A 22,003-nucleotide genomic window follows, 5' to 3' on the forward strand; every position below is an offset into this window, starting at 1 on the left:
TGGTGTAGTGGTTAAGAGCGGTGGACTCTGATCTGGAGAACCAGGTTTGATTCCCAGCTCCTCCACATGAGCGTCTGCCGCTCATCTGGTGAACTGGATTTGTTTCCCCACTCCTCCACATGAAGCCAGCTGGGTGACCTTGGGCTAGTCACACTCTCTCAGCCCCACCTACCTCACAGGGTGTCTGTTGTGGGGAGGAGAAGGGGAAGTGATTGTCTTCTCTAAGTGGTAGAGAAAGTCTGCATATAAAAACTAACTCTTCTTCTTCTAGAAAAGCCACACATCATTTTTCAGATTATGAGGCTCCCTCTTCCCAAGTAAGCACATGAGCCTGAATATGCATTATGGGCAAGGACAGCTTGTGGCTCAAGTGGTAGAGCATCTGCTTAATGTGCAGAAAGTCCCAGGTTCAATCCCTGGCATTGCCACTTAAAAAAAAAGGCAGGTAGTAGGTGATGTGAAAGACCTCTGCCTGAAACCGTGGAGAGCCGCAGCCTAGTATGAGTAGACAATACTGACTCTAATGGACCAAGGGTCTGATTCAGTAGAAGGCAGCTTCAAGTGTCTGGAATATGAACAACTTTAGAAATATCCCCCACACATCAAGTATCCCTTTGGTGCAGGACTTGGTGAGACCCTCACCCCTTACATGACAGGAAGCCAGACTCCCAAATCCCCACATGAAAAAGAGAAGAACAGCCACTGCCTTACACAGAGAGGAGTCCCACTTCCCTCTATTCAGCCTTTAAAGCAGGGGTGGGGAACCTTTTTCCTGCCAAGGATCATTTGCATATTTATAACATCATTCGGGGGCCATACCAGGCGTAGATCTCCCGGAGGGGTGGAGAGAGGGGCTAGGGTTGCCAGGTCTTCTTTGCCACTGGAGGGAGGTTTTGGGGAGGGACTTCAATGCCATAGAGTCCAACTGCCAAAACGGCCATTTTTTCCAGGTGAATTGATTTCCGTCAGCTGGAGATCAGTTGTAATAGCAGGAGATCTCTAGCTAGTACCTGGAGGTTGGCAACCCTACATGGATGGCAGCTGTAGGCTACTTTGTGCCAGATGAGCAGACCAGACTCCATTCACTTCTTCTGGATAAGGCAAGTAGGCCTTCCTGCCATTGGCTTGCCTTTATAAATCTTCCCCATTTCAAAGGAACCCGGCTAGATAGAAGTGGCAGCAGAGCCGGCACACAGATGGGTTGCCCTGATACTGAGTCCCCATTGTCAATTTTTCCTAGTCCTTTGCCCTCCCCACCACTCAGGTCGCCTTACCTGCAGATGGCTTACGATGCAGTGTTCCTGGGGTTCCTCCAAGCTGCAAGTGGATGTGGCACTGAGGCTGTGGGACCGTCCAATGAGCAGGTTCCTTCCCCCACAGACACACACCTGGCCGCACATGCGGCCCGGCATAGCCGCGCTTAAGCCTTCCCGGCTTCCCTCCCCCACATGCACGCACCCAGCCACGCATGCGGCCTGGAACGATTGGGGTGAAGCCTTCCCGGCTCCCCCCCCCCACACACACACACATGCACGCAGCCCTGCGGCAGCAATGGTGGCAGCTTCTGGGGGCAAGTCCGCGGGCCACAGAAAATTATGTCACGAGCCTTAAATGGCCCGCTGGCCAGAGGCTCCCCACCCCTGCTTTACAGCTGAGTTGCCGTGTTAATGGAGGAGAGGGCTATCCATGGCTACTAGTCCAAATGGATACCAGTCATGAAGCATACCTGTTCTCTCCAGGATCAGAGGAGCATGCCTCTTACATTAGGTGCTGTGAAACACACGCAGGATAATGCTGCTGCATTCGTCTTGCTTGTGGGCTTCCTGGAAACACCTGGTGGGCCAGTGTGTGAAGAGACTGCTGGACTTCACGGGCCAGGGTCTGATCCAGCATGGTTTTTCTTATGGTCTTATGTTCCTATGAGCATGTTCTTATGGATACTAGTTATGATGCATACTTATCCTTTCCAGTATCAGAGGAGAATGCCTATTATATTGGGTGCTGTTCAATGCAGGCAGGATAATGCTGCTGCAGTCGTCTTGCTTGTGGGCTTCCTAGAGGCACCTGGTCGGCCGCTGTGTGAACAGACTGCTGGACTTGATGGGCCTTGGTCTGATCCAGCAGGGCTTTGCTTATGTTCTTATGAGTAGACTGAACAAGAAAGAACTCAAAACAGTATTAGGTTGTACCAATATTCAGTAGTTTATTGTGGAGACATATAACTGTTCTGACAGCAAACACACTCAAAGGGACTATATTTCACCCTAAAGGACAGAGTCCCAGCCCGACAAACCACCCCCACCCCGAGCTCCATTATCCTTTCCTTTAAGGGGGGGAACCCTAGAACAATGCAGATTACGAGTTAGTGCATACTCATTTTCGGAAACTAAAAGGTTCACGTGACCATACAGGATGCTAAAGACAGACATCACGGCAGAGAAGGTGCTTTGGAGAGTAGGCAGAGGGGAAGGGAGCCAGTGAGGAGAGAAGAGGGCTTTTTGCTAGACATATATTACCGCTCGCTGCCATTCCTGAACAGAGACTGCAGCCCCCGCCGATCCCGTATGGATCGCACGACACCGCGGCGTTGGTAGGCGGGAGGGAAAGCTCTGGTCTCCTCGAAGGTGGGCCTCGGATGTTCAAGTGTATGCCAGAGCAGGAATATGGTCCATTGGTTCAGAAGACTGGCGGGAATATAAAGGAGTCACGGGGGGTTGCGCACAGACGAGATCTTCACGCGACTTCCTCCTCGGCCTCCTCTTCGAACTCTCCTTCCTCAGCGGTAGCGTCTTGGTACTGCTGGTACTCCGAGACCAGGTCGTTCATGTTGCTCTCCGCCTCTGTGAACTCCATCTCGTCCATCCCCTCGCCTGTGTACCAGTGGAGGAAGGCCTTGCGGCGGAACATAGCCGTGAACTGCTCTGAGATGCGCTTGAAGAGCTCCTGGATGGCCGTGCTGTTGCCGATGAAGGTGGCAGACATCTTGAGCCCCCGGGGCGGGATGTCGCACACGGCCGTCTTGACGTTGTTGGGGATCCACTCCACGAAGTAGCTGCTGTTCTTGTTCTGCACGTTCAGCATCTGCTCATCCACCTCCTTCATAGACATCCGGCCCCGGAAGATGGCCGCCACGGTCAGGTAGCGGCCGTGGCGCGGGTCGCAGGCGGCCATCATGTTCTTGGCGTCGAACATCTGCTGGGTGAGCTCCGGCACGGTCAGGGCCCGGTACTGCTGGCTGCCCCGGCTGGTGAGGGGGGCGAAGCCAGGCATGAAGAAGTGGAGGCGGGGGAAGGGCACCATGTTGACGGCCAGCTTGCGGAGGTCGGCGTTGAGCTGGCCGGGGAAGCGGAGGCAGGTGGTCACGCCGCTCATGGTGGCCGACACCAGGTGGTTGAGGTCGCCGTAGGTGGGCGTGGTGAGCTTGAGGGTGCGGAAGCAGATGTCGTACAGCGCCTCGTTGTCGATGCAGAACGTCTCGTCCGTATTCTCCACCAGCTGGTGCACGGAGAGGGTCGCGTTGTAAGGCTCCACCACCGTGTCCGAGACCTTCGGTGAGGGCACCACGCTGAAGGTGTTCATGATGCGGTCCGGGTACTCCTCCCGGATCTTGCTGATCATCAGGGTTCCCATGCCCGAGCCAGTGCCTCCGCCGAGGGAGTGGGTCAGCTGGAAGCCCTGGAGACAGTCACAGCTCTCCGCCTCTTTCCTGACCACATCCAGGACAGCGTCGACCAGCTCGGCTCCTTCGGTGTAGTGTCCCTTGGCCCAGTTGTTCCCAGCACCGCTCTGGCCTAAGCAGCAAGGAAAGAGTTGGGAAGGGGAGAGAGGTTAAGAAACTTGGGGCCATTAGTGGCCACTGGCAAGAACGAGGTCAAAAGCAAGCTTGGTGTAGTGGTTAACAGAAGTGGTTTGGAGCGGTGGACTCTGATCTGGAGAACCGGGTTTGATTCCCCACTCCTCCACATGAGTGGTGGAGGCTAATCTGGTGAACCGGGTTGGTTTCCCCGCTCCTACACATGAAGCCAGCTGGGTGACCTTGGGCTAGTCACACTCTCTCAGCCTCACCTACCTCACAGGGTGTCTGTTGTGGGAAGGGGAAGGTGATCGTAAACCGGTTTGATTCTGCCCTAAGTGGTAGAGAAAGTCGGCATCTAAAAACCAACTCTTCTTCTTCTAAAGGGACAAAGCCATCCATTACAGAAAATGAGTTCTGTCCATCTCCCAGAGATGCTAATTTGACCAAGGTGATAAAATAAGATAGAACAAGAGTTGGTTTTTTTATGCCAATGTTCTCTATCAGTTAAGGGAGAATCAAACTGGCTTCCAATCACCTTCCCCTCCCCTCCCCACAACAGACACCCTGGGAGGTAGGTGGGGCTGAGAGAGTGTGACTAGCCCAAGGTCACCCAGCTGGCTTTGTGTGGAGGAGTGGGGAATCGAACCCTGTTCTCCAGATCAGAGTCCACTGCTCCAAATCACAGCTCCTAACCACTACACCATGCAGGCTCTGAAGTCCAGGTCTGAATACACAATCTGCATGCAGTAGTTTCTGAAAGCATTTAAAAATAACTTTGTAAGAGCCAGCATTCATGGAGCATGCTGGGCCACAATGATACCAAATCCCAAATTCAACTAGGCCTGCTCTTTACTGGCAGGAAAATTGCTGTTTAGTATCTTTCCTGCTACCCAACAAGGAACACTCAAGCTCTTTTAGAAGTATGGCTGGTAGTATTCTGCATGCAAGTTGGCTGTCTGCTGTTCCAGAAGCAGGGTGGCAGATTTGTATTTTGGAAAAAAACATCTAGAAGATTCTGCTGTGCTTCTGGGGAGGAATTTTCACAAACCCTGCTGGTATGACTGAACATAAGAACATAAGAACGGCCCTACTGGATCAGACCAAGGCCCATCGAGTCCAGCAGTCAGTTCACACAGTGGCCAACCAGGTGCCTCTAGGAAGCCCACAAACAAGGCAACTGCAGCAACATTATCCTGCCTGTGTTTCACGGCACCCAATATAATAGGCATGCTCCTCTGATACTAGAGAGAATAGGTATGCCGCATGACCAGTATCCATTTTAACTAATAGCCATGAATACCCCTTTCCTCCATGAATATGTCCACTCCCCTCTTAAAACCTTCCAAGTTGGCAGCCATCACCACATCCTGGGGCAGGGAGTTACACAATTTAACTATGCATTGCGTGAAAAAATACTTCCTTTTATGTTTTGAATCTGTCACCCTCCAGCTTCAACAGATGACCTCGCGTTCTAGTATTATGGGAGAGGGAAGGTATTCCACCAGCTACATCGTTTCGATTCTTGCAAAGGTAAAAAAGTTCTATGCAACTTCAGAATCCTACATGCATTCAACCAAGTAGCCAAATATTTTTGAGCAATCTGTACTTGTTCGAAGTTCTCATTTAATGATAAAAGGAAGTATTTCTTCACACAACGCATAGTTAAATGGTGGAACTCCCTGCCCCAGGATGTGGTGATGGCTGCCAACTTGGAAGGCTTTATGAGGAGAGTGGACATGTTCATGGAGGAGAGGGCTATTCATGGCTATTATTAGTAAAAATGGATGCTAGTCATGATGCACACCTATTCTCTCCAGGATCAGAGGAGCAGGCCTATTATATTGGGTGCTGTGGAACACAGGCAGGACAATGCTACTGCAGTAGTCTTGTTTGTGGGCTTCCTAGAGGCCCATGTGTGAACAGACTGCTGGACTTGATGGGCCTTGGCCTGATCCAGCAGGGCTTTCCTTATGTTCTTATGATATTCATGTCCAAGCGCTTTTTTTTTTTGCCTTACGTGAACATAGTTTTAAAGAGTGTTTCTCCCCAATTCAATTGTGTTTGCAGCCACAATAGCTAGAACCTGCTTAAAGCTGGTTTTCCCCATTAGGGAATGCTCCTGCTACTCCTTGAGCTCACAGGAACGGCCCCCAAGTTCAGAAGCCAAGTTTAAAGCACATTTGGAAAACCGCCTCTTACCAAGTCTTGCTAGATTATATTCCAGCTTCTCGCCACACAAAGCTCATCCCCTTCCCAGTCAACACCTGGCCCACGCAGGTGCTTGTAAAACCTGAACTGGCACACAGCGTAAAGTAATTGAGGCAGCTTCTTCCCCCAGGCACATCTCCCAAGCGGGAGGAGAGGGTGGTTTTAATTTAGAGCTGAATTTGCAAATATGCTGCACAAGGTACATGTGGCTTTTAAAGTGCAGGGCACAGCTGAAAAGGCAGTTACGCCTGCGGGCATGCACCAAATGCTTGGCATTTGCTAGAAACACATTTGAAGCCACAGTGGTAGGGTTGCCAACCTCCAGGTGGTGGCTGGAGATCTCCTGCTATTACAACTGAGCTTCAGGCGACAGAGATCAGTTCCCCTGGAGAAAATGGCCGTTTTGGCAATTGGATTCTATGGCACTGAAGAAGAAGAAGAGTTGGATTTTTATATGCTGAGTTTCTCTACCACTTAAGGAAGAGTCAAATCGGCTTACAATCTCCTTCCCTTCCTCTCTCCACAATAAACATCTTGTGAGGCAGGTGGGGCTGAGAGAGCCCTAAGAGGGCTGTGACTAGCCCAAGGTCACCTAGCTGTGGAGGAGTGGGGAATCAAACCCCCTTCACCAGATTAGTGTCTGTCACTCATGTGGAGAAGTGGGGGATCAAACCCGGTTCTCCAGATCAGAGTCAACTGCTCCAAATCACCGCTCTTAACAGCTACACCACACTGAAGTCCCTCCACTCTCCAAACCCTGCCCTCCTCAGGCTCCACCCCCCAAAATCTCCAGGTATTTCCCAACCCGGAGCTGGCAACCCTACGCAGTGGGCTTCCTAGGCTGGGGAGTGGGGGGTGGGAGGAGAAGGCAAGAAGTGCATCTTCAAAAGATGCAGCCAAACTTCTTCAGTGTGTCAATAACAAGCCTCATCTTCCGGAAACCACCAACGCTGAAACTGTTATGAAATCATAACAGTTGGAAGGGACCACCAGGGTCATCTAGTCCACCCGCTGCACAATGCAGGAAATTCAAAACCACCTCCCCCCTTGTTCATTCCCTGTGAAGAACACACTTCCTGTGGCTGGGAGTTAAGATGGACACTCTGCAACTTCCCTCAGAGCACAACAGAAACCCCCCAGCCTCAATAAAACACAACCCAGATACTGGCTTTCAAACCAGGCCCTGCACGTTGCATCAGATATTGTAACTTACCTTGAGCCCTTGGGGGGGAAAAACATCACAATGGGTGCCTTTACAGCTAGCTACATGCCTGGTGGCACACCCCCAAAATCAGTTGCTAACATTATTTTCTCTTCAGTTCACAAGAAGCATGTTAATCTGACCCACACTGGACCAGAGAAGGCCGGCCGAAGCCTTCCCAGATAGCTCCTTACCAAAGACGAAGTTGTCCGGCCTGAATATTTGCCCGAAAGGTCCAGACCTGACAGAGTCCATGGTGCCGGGTTCCAGGTCAACCAGGACTGCCCTGGGGACGTACTTGCCACCTGAGCGGAGAGAGACAGAGAGAAGCCTTGAAAATGGGGCAAGAACTCACCTGCGACAACATCCTTCTCTTCATTATTTTAGCGTTTGATGTTCTGCCCACTTGCCAGTAGGAACAGGTTCAATATTTCCTGCACCGAAGTAGGCCTGCCTCGGAAGAGCACAGAGCCAAGCGCAGCCCAGGTTCAGAAATGCCTCACATGCTCCCATTCGAGAGAGGAGCCGATGAGCCACTTCTGCAATGGGCAAATTGCCCTAATTTGTAACAACTGCTTGGGAAAAATTAGGAATCTTTCAGTGAGCGTTCTGCAACAGTAGGAGTGCAGGATCTGTCCAGCATTCACTAAATTTTCTCTGCAAATCCCACACAATGGATTGACAGTGTGCAGAAGGGAAACCAGTGATCCTTACCCACGTCAGCCCCTGTTTGCTAGACAGGTCATGAGCCTTAACCAATTCCATTCAGTCTACCTTCAGTCAACCAGGACTGCCCTGGGGTCGTACTTGCCACCTGAGCGGAGTTTGATTTATAGCCTGCTTTTCTCACACAGACTCTACAAGCTAATTTCCCCTCTCCTTAATCTAAAAAAAGACCGCTCCGAGGAAGGGAGACTTCCCTATGGGAAGGATCAGACCAGAGGGTGAAGCAAGTAGCTAAATTCTGTGCTGCGATATATACGATCCATCAGACAAAGCCGGGGCTTGGTAACTCAAAATAGAAATGTTTTATAAATTCGAGGTCTGTTTAAATTATATAAACTGTTTATAGATTGTATATCCTATCGTTTTAGTTACTGTATGTCTCCAATTTTAATTCTGTGACTGATATGAATGTTTTTAATGGCATTTGCCGTATTAATAAATGAATCTGAGTCACACAGACTCAATGTAAATCAATAGGATGATACATTTAATAAGCAATGTAACAGGGCTAGGTATTGCAGAATTTTTGAAACAGTACTGCCTTCCGAACAAAGCATAAGTTACAAACACGACATGTTAAACAATGCAGAACATAGTATCACATCAGTAGAAACATAGTTCATTTTCCTGGATTGCTTTGTTATGATGTAGCCTCATTTCCTTTACACAAATGCTCTCCTGGACAATTTTCACCCTAAGTCACAGCTCTCCCTTTACACTCTGTGCTGCTTATTCAAGGAAAGGCTTGAGGTAAACTGAAGAAACTGGGACAACAGGGAAAAGAAGAGAGCCGGTATGGTATAATGGTTAGGGCTCTCCTTCCCTGGAGGGTTTTAAGTAGAGGCTAGATGGCCATCTGTTGGCAATGCTGATTCTGTGAACTTCGGCAGATCATGAGAGGGAGGGCAGGAAGGGTTGCATCAGTGCTTGGCTCTCATGGACCTTTCTTACATGCCCAGGGTAATGCTGGTCGCCACTTTGGGGTCAGGAAGCAATTTTCCTCCAGGCCAGATTGGCCATCTTCTGGGCATGAAGTCGGGGTCACTGGGTGTGTGTGTGGGGGGGAGGTAGTTGTGAATTTCCTGCATTGTGCAGGGGGTTGGACTAGATGACCCTGGTGGTCCTTTCCAACTCTATGATTCTAACCTGTTCACACACTGAGTGCAGTCCCCTACAGCATTGCTATCATGATGCAAACAGGGCACAGCCTCAGAGGTGTACGCGCCTGGACGGTTCCCCACCTTTGCTTTCACTTGTGCTGCAGGACCACCTTACCCACCCAAGAGACTGCTGCAGACATAGGAAGCAACATTGATTTATTTATAGTTCGCCTTTCTTGTGCAGATTCAAGGAGAATTTCATAGTGTAAGTCAAGTACCATCAACAGAATGGGGCATCCAAAGAACAGGGCAAGAGGGTTTGGACTACTGAAATCTGAAAAACAGAAATCTCAAGCAGAGCTGAAACCGAGCAAGAGCTTTTCAACACGTTGCACTAAGTGATGTAGAAACGACCTCCTCTGGAGCAGTGATGAAACAATAGAGGCGTGTAGGCCACAATCCCCATCCCTTTACCAAAGCAACTTTCTTGCTATTACCCAGTACAGTAATATTTAACATGTGCAAAAAGAAAAAGAAGAGCTGGTTCTTATATGCCGACTTTCTCTCCCACTTAAGGGAGACTCAAACCGGCTTACGGTCACCTTCCCCTCCCCTCCTCACAACAGACACCCTGTGAGGTAGGTGGGGCTGAGAGCTCTAAGAGAGCTGTGACTAGCCCAAGGACACCCAGAAGGCTTCATGTGGAGGAGTGGGGAAGCCAACCCGGTTCACTAGATTAGTGTCTGCCGCTCACGTGGAGGAGTGGGGAATGAAACCTGGTTCTCCAGATCAGAGCCTGACACTCATGTGTAGGAGTGGGGAGACCAACCCAGTTCGCCAGATTAGCCTCCGTTGCTCACGTGGAGGAGTGGGGAATGAAACCCAGTTCTCCAGATCAGAGTCCACCACTCCAAACCACCACTCTTAACAGCTACACCACGCCGGCTCTCCCTCTTGAATAATTCTCTTTTGCACATGGAAAGCCTGGAAAGTTGGAACCTTACTAACTCCACAAGAGAAGACACAGGGACGGGCTGAGAGTGCATGGCAGAGACAGAAAGGCATGATGGTGTGCATGTGGAAAAAGAATACCCGACTGTAGGTAGATTTGTGCAAAAAGGACTAGAGTGAGATTTGAAGGAGGACTTGGGCTCCCGGTATACGTAGTGCTGCCAGCTGTACCAACCTGAGGCCTCATTGTAGTAGACACTGATCCTCTCCAACTGGAGATCGCTGTCTCCATGGTAGGTGCCCGTGGGGTCTATGCCATGTTCATCGCTGATTACTTCCCAGAACTGTCAGGAAAGGATAAAGTATTAGGGACAATTAGGTGACCAAATCCCTCTATAAGATCTCTCCTTGACCTTTGGGAACTGGAGAAGCAGAAAGCAGATCCACACAGGACAGCTTTTGGGGGTCTCGATCCGCAGTGCACGCTTTTATCGAGAAAACACAAATCCCATTTAAGACCTCCCATGACTCACAAAGGAGAACTGCTTCGATTTGCGGGACCACCTCTCCTGGTATGTTCTCCGGAGGACTCTTCGTTCATCTAATACTAACCTTTTGGTGGTCCCTGGCCCGAGGAATGTCTAGCTGGCCTCAACCAGGGCCAGGGCCTTCTCTGCTCTGGCCCCTGCCTGGTGGAATAGCCTCTCTAGTGAGACCAGGGGCCCTGCGGGACCTCAAAAGAGTTCTGCAGGGCCTGTAAAACAGAGCTGTTCCGCCAGGCCTGTGGTTGAGGCCAGCTACGGTTCCCTATATATGAACGCTGGCCTCCCTAACCTCCCCACTGCGGTAATTTTTAAAATCTTTTTATTTCATCTGTATTTATTCCATCTGCTTGCCTAACTGAAGTTTGTGTTTTGCGTTACACTTTAGAGGCGCCCTAGGTAAATTAGGATGATATTTATATGATTTTATAGGGCTATTTAAATTTTTTAAAATGTTTTTAATGATCTAATGGGATATTTATTTTTGTAAGCCACTCTGAGCCCAGTTTTGGCCAGGGAGAGAGGGATAATAAGTGGAAATAATAAAACACTTTCCACTTCAGGTACTGCTGTGAGCCTACGAATCTCATAGATTTGTCAGGGAGAGAGGCGGAGGGAAAGAAGTATTTCAAGGGGGAGGCATTTCTCCAGATGGCAGTTGAGAGAACAATGAATGGATGCTCACCTGTCATTTTACACCTGCCTCCTGTTGGAGAGCAGCATACTCCGATACCTGGCCTACCCCCCTCATAGGTATCAGCATCCCAGCCCCATTTCAGATCAAGCACAGACCGCTTCGCCATCAAATTATCTCAAGAGCTGAGAAGGCAGGTGGGTATTGGTCCCTCTTAACTCAACCAGCAACGTCCGTCTCCCTAACCTCTGAAGGCACACATCCAAGAGGAGATTCAGTTTCACAGAGGAGTAAAATGATAGCATTTCAGTTCCCTGTGTTTCAGACTTCACGCTCAGAAGATACGTTTCAGAGGGTAGCTCTGTTGGTCTGCGGTAGAAGAGTTAGATTTAAGTCCAGTAGCATCTTAGGGATCAACCAGATTTTTGGGGTATAAGCCTTCAAGCGTCTCTTTGGTATTTGACAAAGGGATCTTTGAATCTCAAAAGCTCATACCCCCCAAAATTGTGTTGGTCTCCAAGGTGCTACTGGGCTCTGATCAAGATGTTCACCCTCAAAAAATGCTTCTCTGCATGGATCCTCTGCACATTATAGGAGATTATGGGATGCTCACAACCCCATTTTATGAATGATCATCAGCTGCCTTGAACCATGAGGAAAGGTGGGGTATAAACGTTTTAATAAATAAAATTAAAACTAAATAAAATAAAAGTATTAATGTGCCAAGTGAACACTCAAGCCAGCCCCAGATTTATCAACATCCTTTTTGTGGTAAGGGCCAGGCTGACAGTCTATCTGTGCATGGGTTGGAGAGAGTGGACAGGGAGAAGCTTTTCTCCCTCTCCCATAATACTAGAACACGGGGTCATCTGCTGAAGCTGGAGGTGAGAGATTCAAAACAGACAAAAGGAAGTATTTCTTCACACAACGCATAGTTAAATGGTGGAACTCCCTGCCCCAGGATGTGGTGATGGCTGCCAACTTGGAAGGCTTTAAGAGGGGAGTGGACATGTTCATGGAGGAAAGGTATTCATGGCTACTAGTTAAAATGGATACTGGTCATGAGGCATACCTATTCTCTCTAGTATCAGAGAAGCATGCCTATTATATTAGGTGCTGTGGAACACAGGCAGGAGGGTGCTGCTGCAGTCATCTTGTTTGTGTCTTCCTAGAGGCACCTGTGTGAACAGACTGCTGGACCTGATGGGCCTTGGTCTGATCCAGTAGGGCTTTTCTTATTTTCTTATGTTCTTATCTTGCCCTGAATCTTTCTCACATGGTGACCAACCAATTTCGCTGGAGGCCCAACAACAGAACATAGAGGCCAAGGCCTTCATAAGAACATCAGAAGAGCCCGGCTGGATCAGACCAGTGAGGTTCCATCTAGTTCAGCATCCCGTCTCACACAGCGGCCAACCAGTTCCTCTGAAAGTCCAGTGACAGGGTATAAAGGTCGAGGCCTTCCCCTGATAAGAACACCAGAAGAGCCCTGCTGGATCAGACCAGTGAGGGTCCATCTAGTCCAGCATCCCATCTCACACAGTGGCCAACCAGTTCCTCTGGTGGGCCAACAACAGGGCATGGAGGCCGAGGCCTTCCCCTGATAAGAAACTGATTCAGTATAAGGCAGCTTCACAGGTGTTTGGGGGAGTGTGGCTCAGCAGCAGAGCCTCAGCTTGGTGTGCAGAAGGTCCCAAGTTCAATCCCCAGCATCTCCAGTTGAAAAGAACGGGTAATAGGTGATGTGAAAGACCTCTGCCTGAGACCTTGAGGAGCAGCTGCCAGTCTAAGTAGACAATGGACCAAGGGTTTGAGTCAATAGAAGGTAGTGTCTTGTGTACATGAATGCCAGGGCTGTCAGCCCCCCCCCCCCAACAACACCTTGACCCCCAGGAGTTCTATAGAACAATGGAGTACCACCTGAAGGATTTCCCCTGTTAATCCGGGTCATGAAAATATCCTGAATAGCAAAGGACTATTGTCTGGTTCCTACATGCACGTCAGTCAAAGGCTACAACTCCCTAGTGACAACACACGTGTGTGAATGTACCACTGTGGAAATAATGTTTTCAACAGTACTGGTTCGCCCACTCAGTTGCAAGTCAAGCGTACAGTAATCAAGTGTAGAAAATCACATCTTGCACACAGTAGATGAAAGCCAACCTAAGGAAACCAGGTGCCAGCTAACAACAACAGTTTTGTTTCACCGTCCAATGGACCCCTATTACACACATTATATTTGCAGGGACAACTCGCTGGCAGCCTTTAAGAAGAGGCTGGACAAACACTTGTAAGGGATGCTCTAGGCCAGTGGTTCCCAACGTGGGGCACACGCCCCACAGAGGGGCAATTTGATTTTTAAGGGGGGCAATTCGAGAATGAGTTATTAACAGTGAATTTTTTGCATTTTTATTTTATTGTATAGTAATTACTTCAACTGTCCTTTCGTTCTTTTATTTTTCTCTTTCATGGATGCCATGTTCTTTGGAAGCTTGTTTAGACCAGAATTATATGTCACGGGGGGGGGGGGCATCAGGATTTTAGAGATGCTTAGGTGGGGCACGGCCAAAAAAAGGTTGGGAACCACCTGCTCTAGGCTGATCCTGCATTGAGCAGGGGGCTGGACTAGATGGCCCCTATGACCCCTTTTGACTCTTATGATTCTATGAAACACTGTTATGTATAATATACTGGGGAGACCCTTAAATCTTGGGAGCCTCCAAATAATACCAAACACAATGGTACATGCAATAAAGCCGTTTTTTTTAAAAAAATGTGGAGTCTATCCCCTACAGATGGTACTCCTTGGCAGAATGCTGTTTCCTAGGGCTTAGAAGCACATGAGTTAAACACATCAGGAAAGACTCCAGTTGGCCCGTCTTCCAATGCAGGCACAACAGCTAATAGAACCCAGCGGCCAAGGGTCTGAGCCAGGGAGCCCACCACTCCGTTCTCACTAGGGGGGCACAAGAAGAAGAGTTGGTTTTTATATGCCGACTTTCTCTACCACTTAAGGAAGAATTGAACCGGCTTACGGTCACCTTCCCATCCCCTCCCCACAACAAACATCCTGTGAGGTAGGTGGGGCTGAGAGAGTGAGACTAGCCCAAGGTCTCCCAGCTGGCTTCATGTGTAGGAGTGGGGCAACAAATCCAGTTCACCAGATTAGCCTCTGCCACTCATGTGGAGGAGTGGGGAATCAAACCCGGTTCTCCAGATCAGAGTCCACCGCTTCAAACCACCGCTCTTAACCACTATACCTCGTTGGCTCTCTTTCAAACACCACTGCAACCCCTTCCTGTCTTGGCCATCTTCTGGGCATGGTCACTGGGTGTGTGTGTGTGGGGGGGGGAGGTAGTTGTGAATTTCCTGCATTGTGCAGGGGGTTGGACTAGATGACCCTGGTGGTCCCTTCCAACTCTATGATTCTAAGGTGATTGTAAGCCAGTTTGACCCTTCCCTAAGTGGGAGAGAAAGTCGGCATATAAAAACCAACTGTTCTTCTTCCTCCATCTCATCAGTTCTAGGATCCTCCCTATTTCAAACTCCAACGTGACCAATGGATTTCTCCGATTTTAACGAATCTATCTGCCACTGTAATAGGTGATAAAACAGTCCCCTTTTTGCTGGTGGATAGAGACCCACATATAACACTGGCAGTGGCCAAGTATCTCTCCACCACGTTTCCCTTAAAGAAATAGCAAAAAAACAACCACACCCTCCCCATTAACTGCTCAAGATCAGTGGGTCATGGGAGCTAGGAAGGAAATGAAGAAGTACTACAATCCCAGGGGCCAGAAGCCGTTACTCCGGAAGCCGAGGTTCCTTCCCCCACCAGCAACTAACTGGTGCAGCCTAACAGAGGAGTGCACGTCGGCTTAGCCTTCCGGGCAAAGTCCCCAGTCATTTCTCAACACCTCCTGCCACAAAATGGAGTCTGTTTGCCAGCCTGAGCCGCTGCAGCGTGAACGGCAGATTCTATTTATACCGCACGCCCTGTGAAACCAGAAGACGGCGGCGGCGCAGGAAGGGATGCAGAAATCACCCTATCTTCTTCTCTCCCCCCACCCCAGGAAAGTAACTCGCCCGTCAGGGAGGGGCCAGTGCGGCAGTCATAAATCCACCCAACCCAAGAGCAGATGGCGAGACCAGAAGCGGGGGGGGGGGGGGAGAGGGAAGAGAGAGAAGCAGTCAAAGATGGCTGTCCGTTTCTTCCTGCACAGTCACGCCCTGGCCCTGCAGCCCAAGAACGTGCAAAGGTTTCAGAAGCAGATTTCTTCCCCAGCGTCCTTTTCACCAGTGCGGGCGGGTGGGCTTTGAAGGGTTTGCTGCTAGGGGCCACCTCCCCAGTGGAAAAGGGGGATCCTTGGCTCCCGGTTCTTTTCTCTCCGCTCCTTGGGAGAATGAAGGACTGCAGCCCCACTCACCAGCCTGTGGATGTGCCTTAAAATCGAGCCTTTCTGTTCGGCCTGTGTGCGCCCCCCCAAAGTCAGTTCTAGAACAGCTTAAGAACACATGGAAAGCCCTGCTGGATCAGACCCAGGTCCATCAAGTCCAGCAGTCTGTTTACACAGTGGCCAACCAGGGGCCTCCAGGAAGCCCCCAAACAAGGCGACTACAGCTGCATTACCCTGCCTGCGTTCCACAGCACCTAAAATAATAGGCCTGCTTCTCTGAGACTGGAGAGAATAGCTATGGAGCATGACTAGTATTCATTTGGACCAGTAGCCATGGACAGCCCCATCCTCCATAAGAACATAAGGAAAGCCCTGCTGGCTCAGACCCAGGGCCCATCAAGTCCAGCGGTCTGTTCACACAGGGGCCAACCAGGTGCCTCTAGGAAGCCCCCAAACAAGATGACTGCAGCTGCACCATCCTGCCTGTGTTCCACAGCACCTAAGATAATAGGCCTGCTCCTCTGACCCTGGAGAGAATAGGCATGCACATAAGAAAGGCCATGATGGATCAGACCCAGGCCCATCAAGCCCAGCAGTCTGTTCACACAGGGGCCAACCAGGGGCCTCCAGGAAGCCCACAAACAAGACGACTGCAGCAGCACCGTCCTGCCTGCGTTCCACAGCACCTCATATAACAGGCATGGTCCTCTGCTGCTGGAGAGAATAGGTATGCATCATGACTAGTATCCATTTTGACTGGCAGCCGTGCATACCCCTCTCCTCCATGCACATGTCCACTCCACATGCCGTGCGCACTAAAACCCCAGCCAGAGAGCATGGTTGCTGCCTTCTTAGCTTCTCAAGAGGTGCATGCGCGGGAGGAGCAAGACAGCTCTCGTTACCATAGCGACACCCAGGTGGGGTCTGTACAGGATCAAGCCCAAGACCCCACCCCCCATGAACACAGTTCATTCTCCAGTAGGAAGGCAGAGTTCAGGAGAAACACGCGCATGCTCTCAACACATACGCACACCAGGAAACCTCCAGAGTTCTCGAAGCGCAGCTCTGCACCCGAGGTCAGGATGAATCGGGTGCCTCCGAGGAAAGCACGCCATCCCCACAGGTACGCCGAGTTCATCTGCGCGCACTGAGCAGATAAGTCTTTAATCTCTTTCTGTTCATTAATGCCCTCAGATCCTCGCAGGGTTTTAGCCATAATGTCAAACAGATGTTAGGAAGACCAAAGGAGCGAACTGCAACCCTACGAGGGGGAGCCATGGCTTAACTTCCAGGGGCGGCACGGCAGAACTGCTACCAGCCATAAATATAAGCCGAGGGAGGTTGCCTTAAGGAGCAGCGCCCGACCGTCCTGAGAAGGGTGACAAGTTATTCCTGGCTTCTTCCCCCTCCAAGCTGCTGAGTGAGCCTGAAGACAGAGAGGAGGGGTGCAAACGCTGTCATGGCGGCTCCGGGCTGGTTCTCAGCAGTGGAGCAAATTTGCATCTCTGCTCCATCCCTGCAGACGGCATGGGGTGTGAGCGGAAAACAGGCCATCCTCCACACCCTTTTACCAGGGAAGGGAGGGCAGTACACTTTGGGTTCCCAGGAGGTTTGACCTCTAGGCACTGATCAGACAATTTATTTACTTCCTTTACACCCTGCCTTTCTCCTCAACAGGGACCCAAAGCAGCTTATGTTGCTCTCCTCTCCTCCGTTTTCTCCTCACAATAACCCTGTGAGGTAGGCTAGGCTGCCCCAAGGTCCCCCAATTGAGCTTCCAGGGCAGAGCGAGGGTTTGAACCTGGGTCTCCCAAATCCAACACTGGTGTATCCAAGTCTAACCAGCGCGGTGCAGCGGTTAAGAGCGGTGGACTCTGATCTGGAGAACAGGGTTTGATTCCCTTCTCCACATGAGAGGCGGAGGCTGATCTGGTGAACTGGGTTTGTTTCCCCACTCCTACACACGAAGCCAGCCGGGTGACCTTGGCCTAGTCACACACTCTCAGCCCCACCTACCTCACAGGGAGTCTGTTGAGGGGAAGGGGATTGTAAGCCGGTTTGAGTCTCCCTTAAGTGGTAGAAAAAGTCGGCCTATAAAAACCAACTCTTCTAACCACTGCACCACACTTCACCTAAGCAAAGCTGCTGTATCACGCATGCTCCTACCGTGCCAAAACCCGAGTTTTCTATGCGCAGGGTACATTCCACATGGAGGAGTCACCCCATTATGCCTCGCCTTGCCCACCAGAGTACCAGAACTAGGCTCAGAGGGGTTAGCAGCTGCCTCTTCTCCCCCTCCCCAAATTAATTTGTGTCGCTAGTCAGATAAAGATGCAGGGGGGGAGGGGAAAGAAGAGAGCACCAGTTGGCAGAGCCCAACTTCCTAGGAAAGCACAGGAGGCGCACGTCTGAAACGGCAGCCCAGGCAATCCACCGCTCTCGCTTTCGATGCCAGAGTTAATGTCACTGACAAGGACAGAGCGGTTCTGCAGACCGGGCTGGGTTTCTGACCTACTCCCTTGCAGAAAAGAAAGAAAAGAAAGAAACTCTTACGAACTAATGGAAGCCACTACAGAAGCCTGTAATCTTCAAATGCCGGCGGCTAACAGGAGGGCCAGCATTAGAAAGCTCTGGCTTGCCAAGAGATTGAACCTCATCGAGGATGCTTGAGGAGACGCAGCAGGTCCCTTCTTGCAGGGCCAGGGAGAGGTCTTCCCCATCACCTGCGCGGCCAGGTGCTTTTAACTGGAGCTGCCGGGGATTGAACCGGGGACCTCTTGCGCGCCAAGCAGAGGCTCCAGCACCCATCCCTTCTCCCCCCCCCCCCAAGCGACGCGCTTCTTCCCTCCTCCCCCGGCGGGGGCTCACGAAGCCGCTTCCTGCCGAGCCGGGCCAGGAGCTCGTCCAGGGCGGCGTCGCCCCCTCGGGCCGCCAGCAGCTCCCCGGGGTCTCGGGCAGAGGGAGGCCTTTCGGATCGTCTCCCGCCTGGCGCTTCCCTCCCCCGGCGGGGGTGGGGATCGAACCGATGCCCTTTGGCAGGCCCGGCCGAGGCCGCAGCTCCTTCCCCGGGAGCTTCTCTTCCTGGGGGGGGGGCGCGCTTCCATGCATCTCCGGCGGTGGCGGGGATCGAACCGATGCCCTCTGGAGGGCCCGGCCGAATCCGAATATCCCCCCCGGGCCCCGCGCGCACGGTCGGAGAGGAGGGAGGGGAGCGCGCGCGCGCGCGCTCCCCTCCCTCCTCTCCGACCGTGCGCGCGCGGGAGAGAACCCCGCCCTGGCGCGCGCCTCGAGCACGCGCCCTTCCCCGGACCGGGCTTGGAGAGGCGCGCGGCGGGGGGGGGAGAAGCCACGTCGGCGGCCGCAGTGCGGCGAGAGCCCCTCCCCACTCCCTGGGCGGACCCTGCGGGGGACTGCGGACCCCCCCCCCGGCCCGCGAGGGGGGCGTCCGGCGGCGGGGGCTCCCTCCTTCCCTCCCCCGGCGGCGCCCTGACCTTGGCCCCGATCTGGTTGCCGCACTGGCCGGCCTGCAAGTGCACGATCTCCCGCATGGTCTCCTCTGGCCCGCAGTCCGCGCCGCTCTGCCGCCCCCGCCCCGCGCCGCCGCGCCTTAAATGCAGAGGGAGGGGCCGGACCTCGCCACTGCGCAGCCGCCCAAGCCCTCCCTCCCTGCCTTCCTCCCTCCGCGCCCCGCCTCTGCGGCTGCCGGCTCCGGCGCTCTGTGCATGCTCGGGGCCGCCGGCGTCCAGCCTTCAGCGGCGGGCTCGAACGGCAGAAGCAGGGCCGGATTGACGGGTAACTTTACAAGCGATAGCTTGAGGCCCCACTCTCTTGGGGCTCCCAAAATCTTTTAAAGAAAAACAACAACAACGATGTGCATTTCCAAAATAAAACAAATAAAACAAATAAGATAAAAAACAACAACGATGTGCATTTCCAAAATAAAACATATAAAAAAAATCAAATAAGATAAACAACAACGATGTGCATTTCCAAAATAAAACATATAAAATAAAAAACAAGATAAAACAACAACGATGTGCATTTCCAAAATAAAACATATAAAATAAAAAACAAGATAAAAAAAACAAAAACGATGTGCATTTCCAAAATAAAACAAATAAAATAAAAAACAAATAAGATAAAAAACAAATAAAATAAAACCTACATCCAGCAACAGTGTTTTGTGTTGTGTAGGCTCCGAGGAAAAGAGGAAGACCCAACAAGAGATGGATTGACTCAATAAAGGAAGCCACGGCCCTCCATTTGCAAGATCTGAGCAGGGCTGTCAAAGATAGGATGTTTTGGAGGACTTTCATTCATAGGGTCGCCATGAGTCGGAAGCGACTTGACGGCACTTAACACACACACACACACACGCTCCTATGATGTAAGTAATGGGCCCATTATAAAATGGCTTTAGAAAAATATTCATCTTTATTATGTAGTAGTAGGCCTATATTATTATTTACTAGTACAGTTCCCTATTACCCCCACTTGCTACTATAATACGATATATAAATATTATAATTATATTAAATATGGTTTAATATAATGGGCATATAAAGGGCCCCATTGCCTTCAATAGCTTAGGGCCTCATCAAACCTAAATCTGGCCCTGGGCAGAAGGTTGTAAAATGGGGGCCGGAGGGCTTTGCTGGGAGGCCAGCCGGGTCGGCTTCGGAAGCGGCGCCCCGCTTGCGGAGAAGTCGCCGATTTCGGTCCGGCTGACGCCCAAGAGGATGCTCTTTATTTTTATAATAATAATTTGTATTTTTATATATTGGGGTACAGAAAAAGCTTCAATATCATAATATAATTGTAAAACCTTCCCCACCCTGACCTGGATGGCCCAGGCTAGCCTGATCTCGTCAGATCTCAGAAGCTAAGCAGGGTCGGCCCTGGTTAGTATTTGGATGGGAGACCACCGAGGAATACCAGGGTTGCTGTGCAGAGGAAGGCATTCACCTCTGTTAGTCTCTTGCCATGAAAACCCCAAAAAGGGGTCGCCATAAGTCGGCTGCGACTTGACGGCACTTTACACACACAAAACCTTCCCCATCTGTTTTCCCCGTTCTTTTTTTCTGTACCCTCAATTGAAAGTGAGTAAAATTTTATTAAAAATAATAATACATACATACATGCACCCATCATCAACTTTAAACTTAAATTATTAGTTTCTAATACAAACGATTGATTTATCATTCTTCTAAATTACACACCAAAGAATGAAAACGTTGGAACTGCTTAATTCGTCATTAATAATCAAGAGAAGATGCTCTTCTTTCGCACGTGGGAAAAGGTGCAACATTTAGCAAAGAAACCATCATAGGTCGAGTTGGGAAATACCTGGAGATTTGGGGGATGGAGCCTGAGGAGGGCGGAGTTTGGGGAGGGGAGGGACTTAGAGCCCGCCTTCCAAAGTGTCCCTTTTCTCTGGGAGAACTGATCTCTGTCTCCTGGAGCTCAGTTGTAATAGCGGGAGATCTCCAGCCACCACCTGGAGGTTGCAATACCAGGAGGGCAGTGGTCCCTGGAACACACATATACATAAAGTACCACTGAGGCACTAAATATAATGGTTTTCCTGTACAGCAGCAGCAGACTTCTGATGAAGCTAATGCAATTAGCAAAGCAAGGGTAAGATTCGCGAAACCTTGTCAACTTGCATAGATTGTTGCAACTTGTATACCGTAAACTGTTTTGTTGCATAACTTGAATCGTTTGTTGGAAATCATGTTTTTGAAACCACATAAACCATTATTTCCTTTCCTTTATTTCAAGACCAGAGGTCTTGAGCACAACGTGCATGAGATAAAATACTTTTTAACATTATGATAAACCATTATATTTACCACCTGGAGGTTGGCAAACCTGCTCATAGGGGAGGGCCCATGGCTCAGTGGCAGGATGGCCGACTCTGGGTTGAGAAATACCTGAAGATGGTGGGGAGGCGGAGCCTGGGGAGGGCAGAGTTGGGGGGAAGGGAGGGACCTCAGTGGAGTCTGATGCCGTAGAGTCCACCCTCCAAAGGGACGGATCTCTGGAGCTCATTTGGAATTCCAGGAGATCTCCAGCCGTCACCTGGAGGTTAAACAAAAGTGCAAAAATTGCAATTGTGCTATACAGTGTATAGACGATCGAAAGTTAACAGCAACTATGGCCCTAAACGAAGAAGAAGAAGAAGAAGAAGAAGAAGAAGAAGAAGAGTTGGTTTTTATATGCCAACTGTCTCCACCACTTAAGGAAGAATCAAACCGGCTTACAATCACCTTCCCCTCCACACAACAGACACCCTGGGAGGTGGGTGGGGCTGAGAGAGTTCAGAGGGAACTGTGACTGGCCCAAGGCCATCCAGCAAGTTTCATGTGGAGATGTGGGGAATCGAACCCTATTCTCCCGATTAGCATCTGCCACTCATATGGAGGAGTGGGGAATCAAACCCGGTTCT

At 50.6% G+C, this 22,003-nt stretch overlaps 1 protein-coding gene and 1 non-coding gene across 2 annotated transcripts; one reads left to right on the forward strand and one right to left on the reverse strand.

The window, feature by feature from the left end:
* The first annotated feature begins 347 nt into the window (after positions 1 to 347).
* Positions 348 to 428, forward strand: TRNAI-AAU (transfer RNA isoleucine (anticodon AAU)). Its single transcript has one exon. It is a non-coding gene; the product is annotated as a tRNA-Ile (tRNA).
* Positions 429 to 2,703: 2,275 nt separating this feature from the next.
* Positions 2,704 to 19,104, reverse strand: TUBB4A (tubulin beta 4A class IVa). The gene is made up of 4 exons (XM_056864648.1): positions 19,047 to 19,104; positions 10,218 to 10,326; positions 7,400 to 7,510; positions 2,704 to 3,791 (listed from the first exon to the last, which is right to left on the reverse strand). Exons 1-4 carry the CDS (start codon positions 19,101 to 19,103, stop codon positions 2,734 to 2,736), a joined length of 1,335 nt encoding a protein of 444 aa, XP_056720626.1. The 5' UTR covers position 19,104; the 3' UTR covers positions 2,704 to 2,733.
* Between the last annotated feature and the right edge of the window lie 2,899 nt (positions 19,105 to 22,003).

The sequence above is a fragment of the Euleptes europaea genome, chromosome 1 (assembly GCF_029931775.1).
Source record: "Euleptes europaea isolate rEulEur1 chromosome 1, rEulEur1.hap1, whole genome shotgun sequence".
NCBI classification, from domain to species: domain Eukaryota; kingdom Metazoa; phylum Chordata; class Lepidosauria; order Squamata; family Sphaerodactylidae; genus Euleptes; species Euleptes europaea.

What these genes read in the sequence shown, in the direction of transcription:
- TUBB4A (XM_056864648.1), bottom strand. Translation starts at nt 19,103, where the DNA reads ATGCGGGAGATCGTGCACTTGCAGGCCGGCCAGTGCGGCAACCAGATC. An exon ending in CTACTACAATGAGGCCTCAG is followed by an intron (nt 7,511 to 10,217) that starts GTTGGTACAGCT and finishes CTCTCCGCTCAG; the next exon opens with GTGGCAAGTACGTCCCCAGG. An exon ending in GCCGGACAACTTCGTCTTTG is followed by an intron (nt 3,792 to 7,399) that starts GTAAGGAGCTAT and finishes CTTGCTGCTTAG; the next exon opens with GCCAGAGCGGTGCTGGGAAC.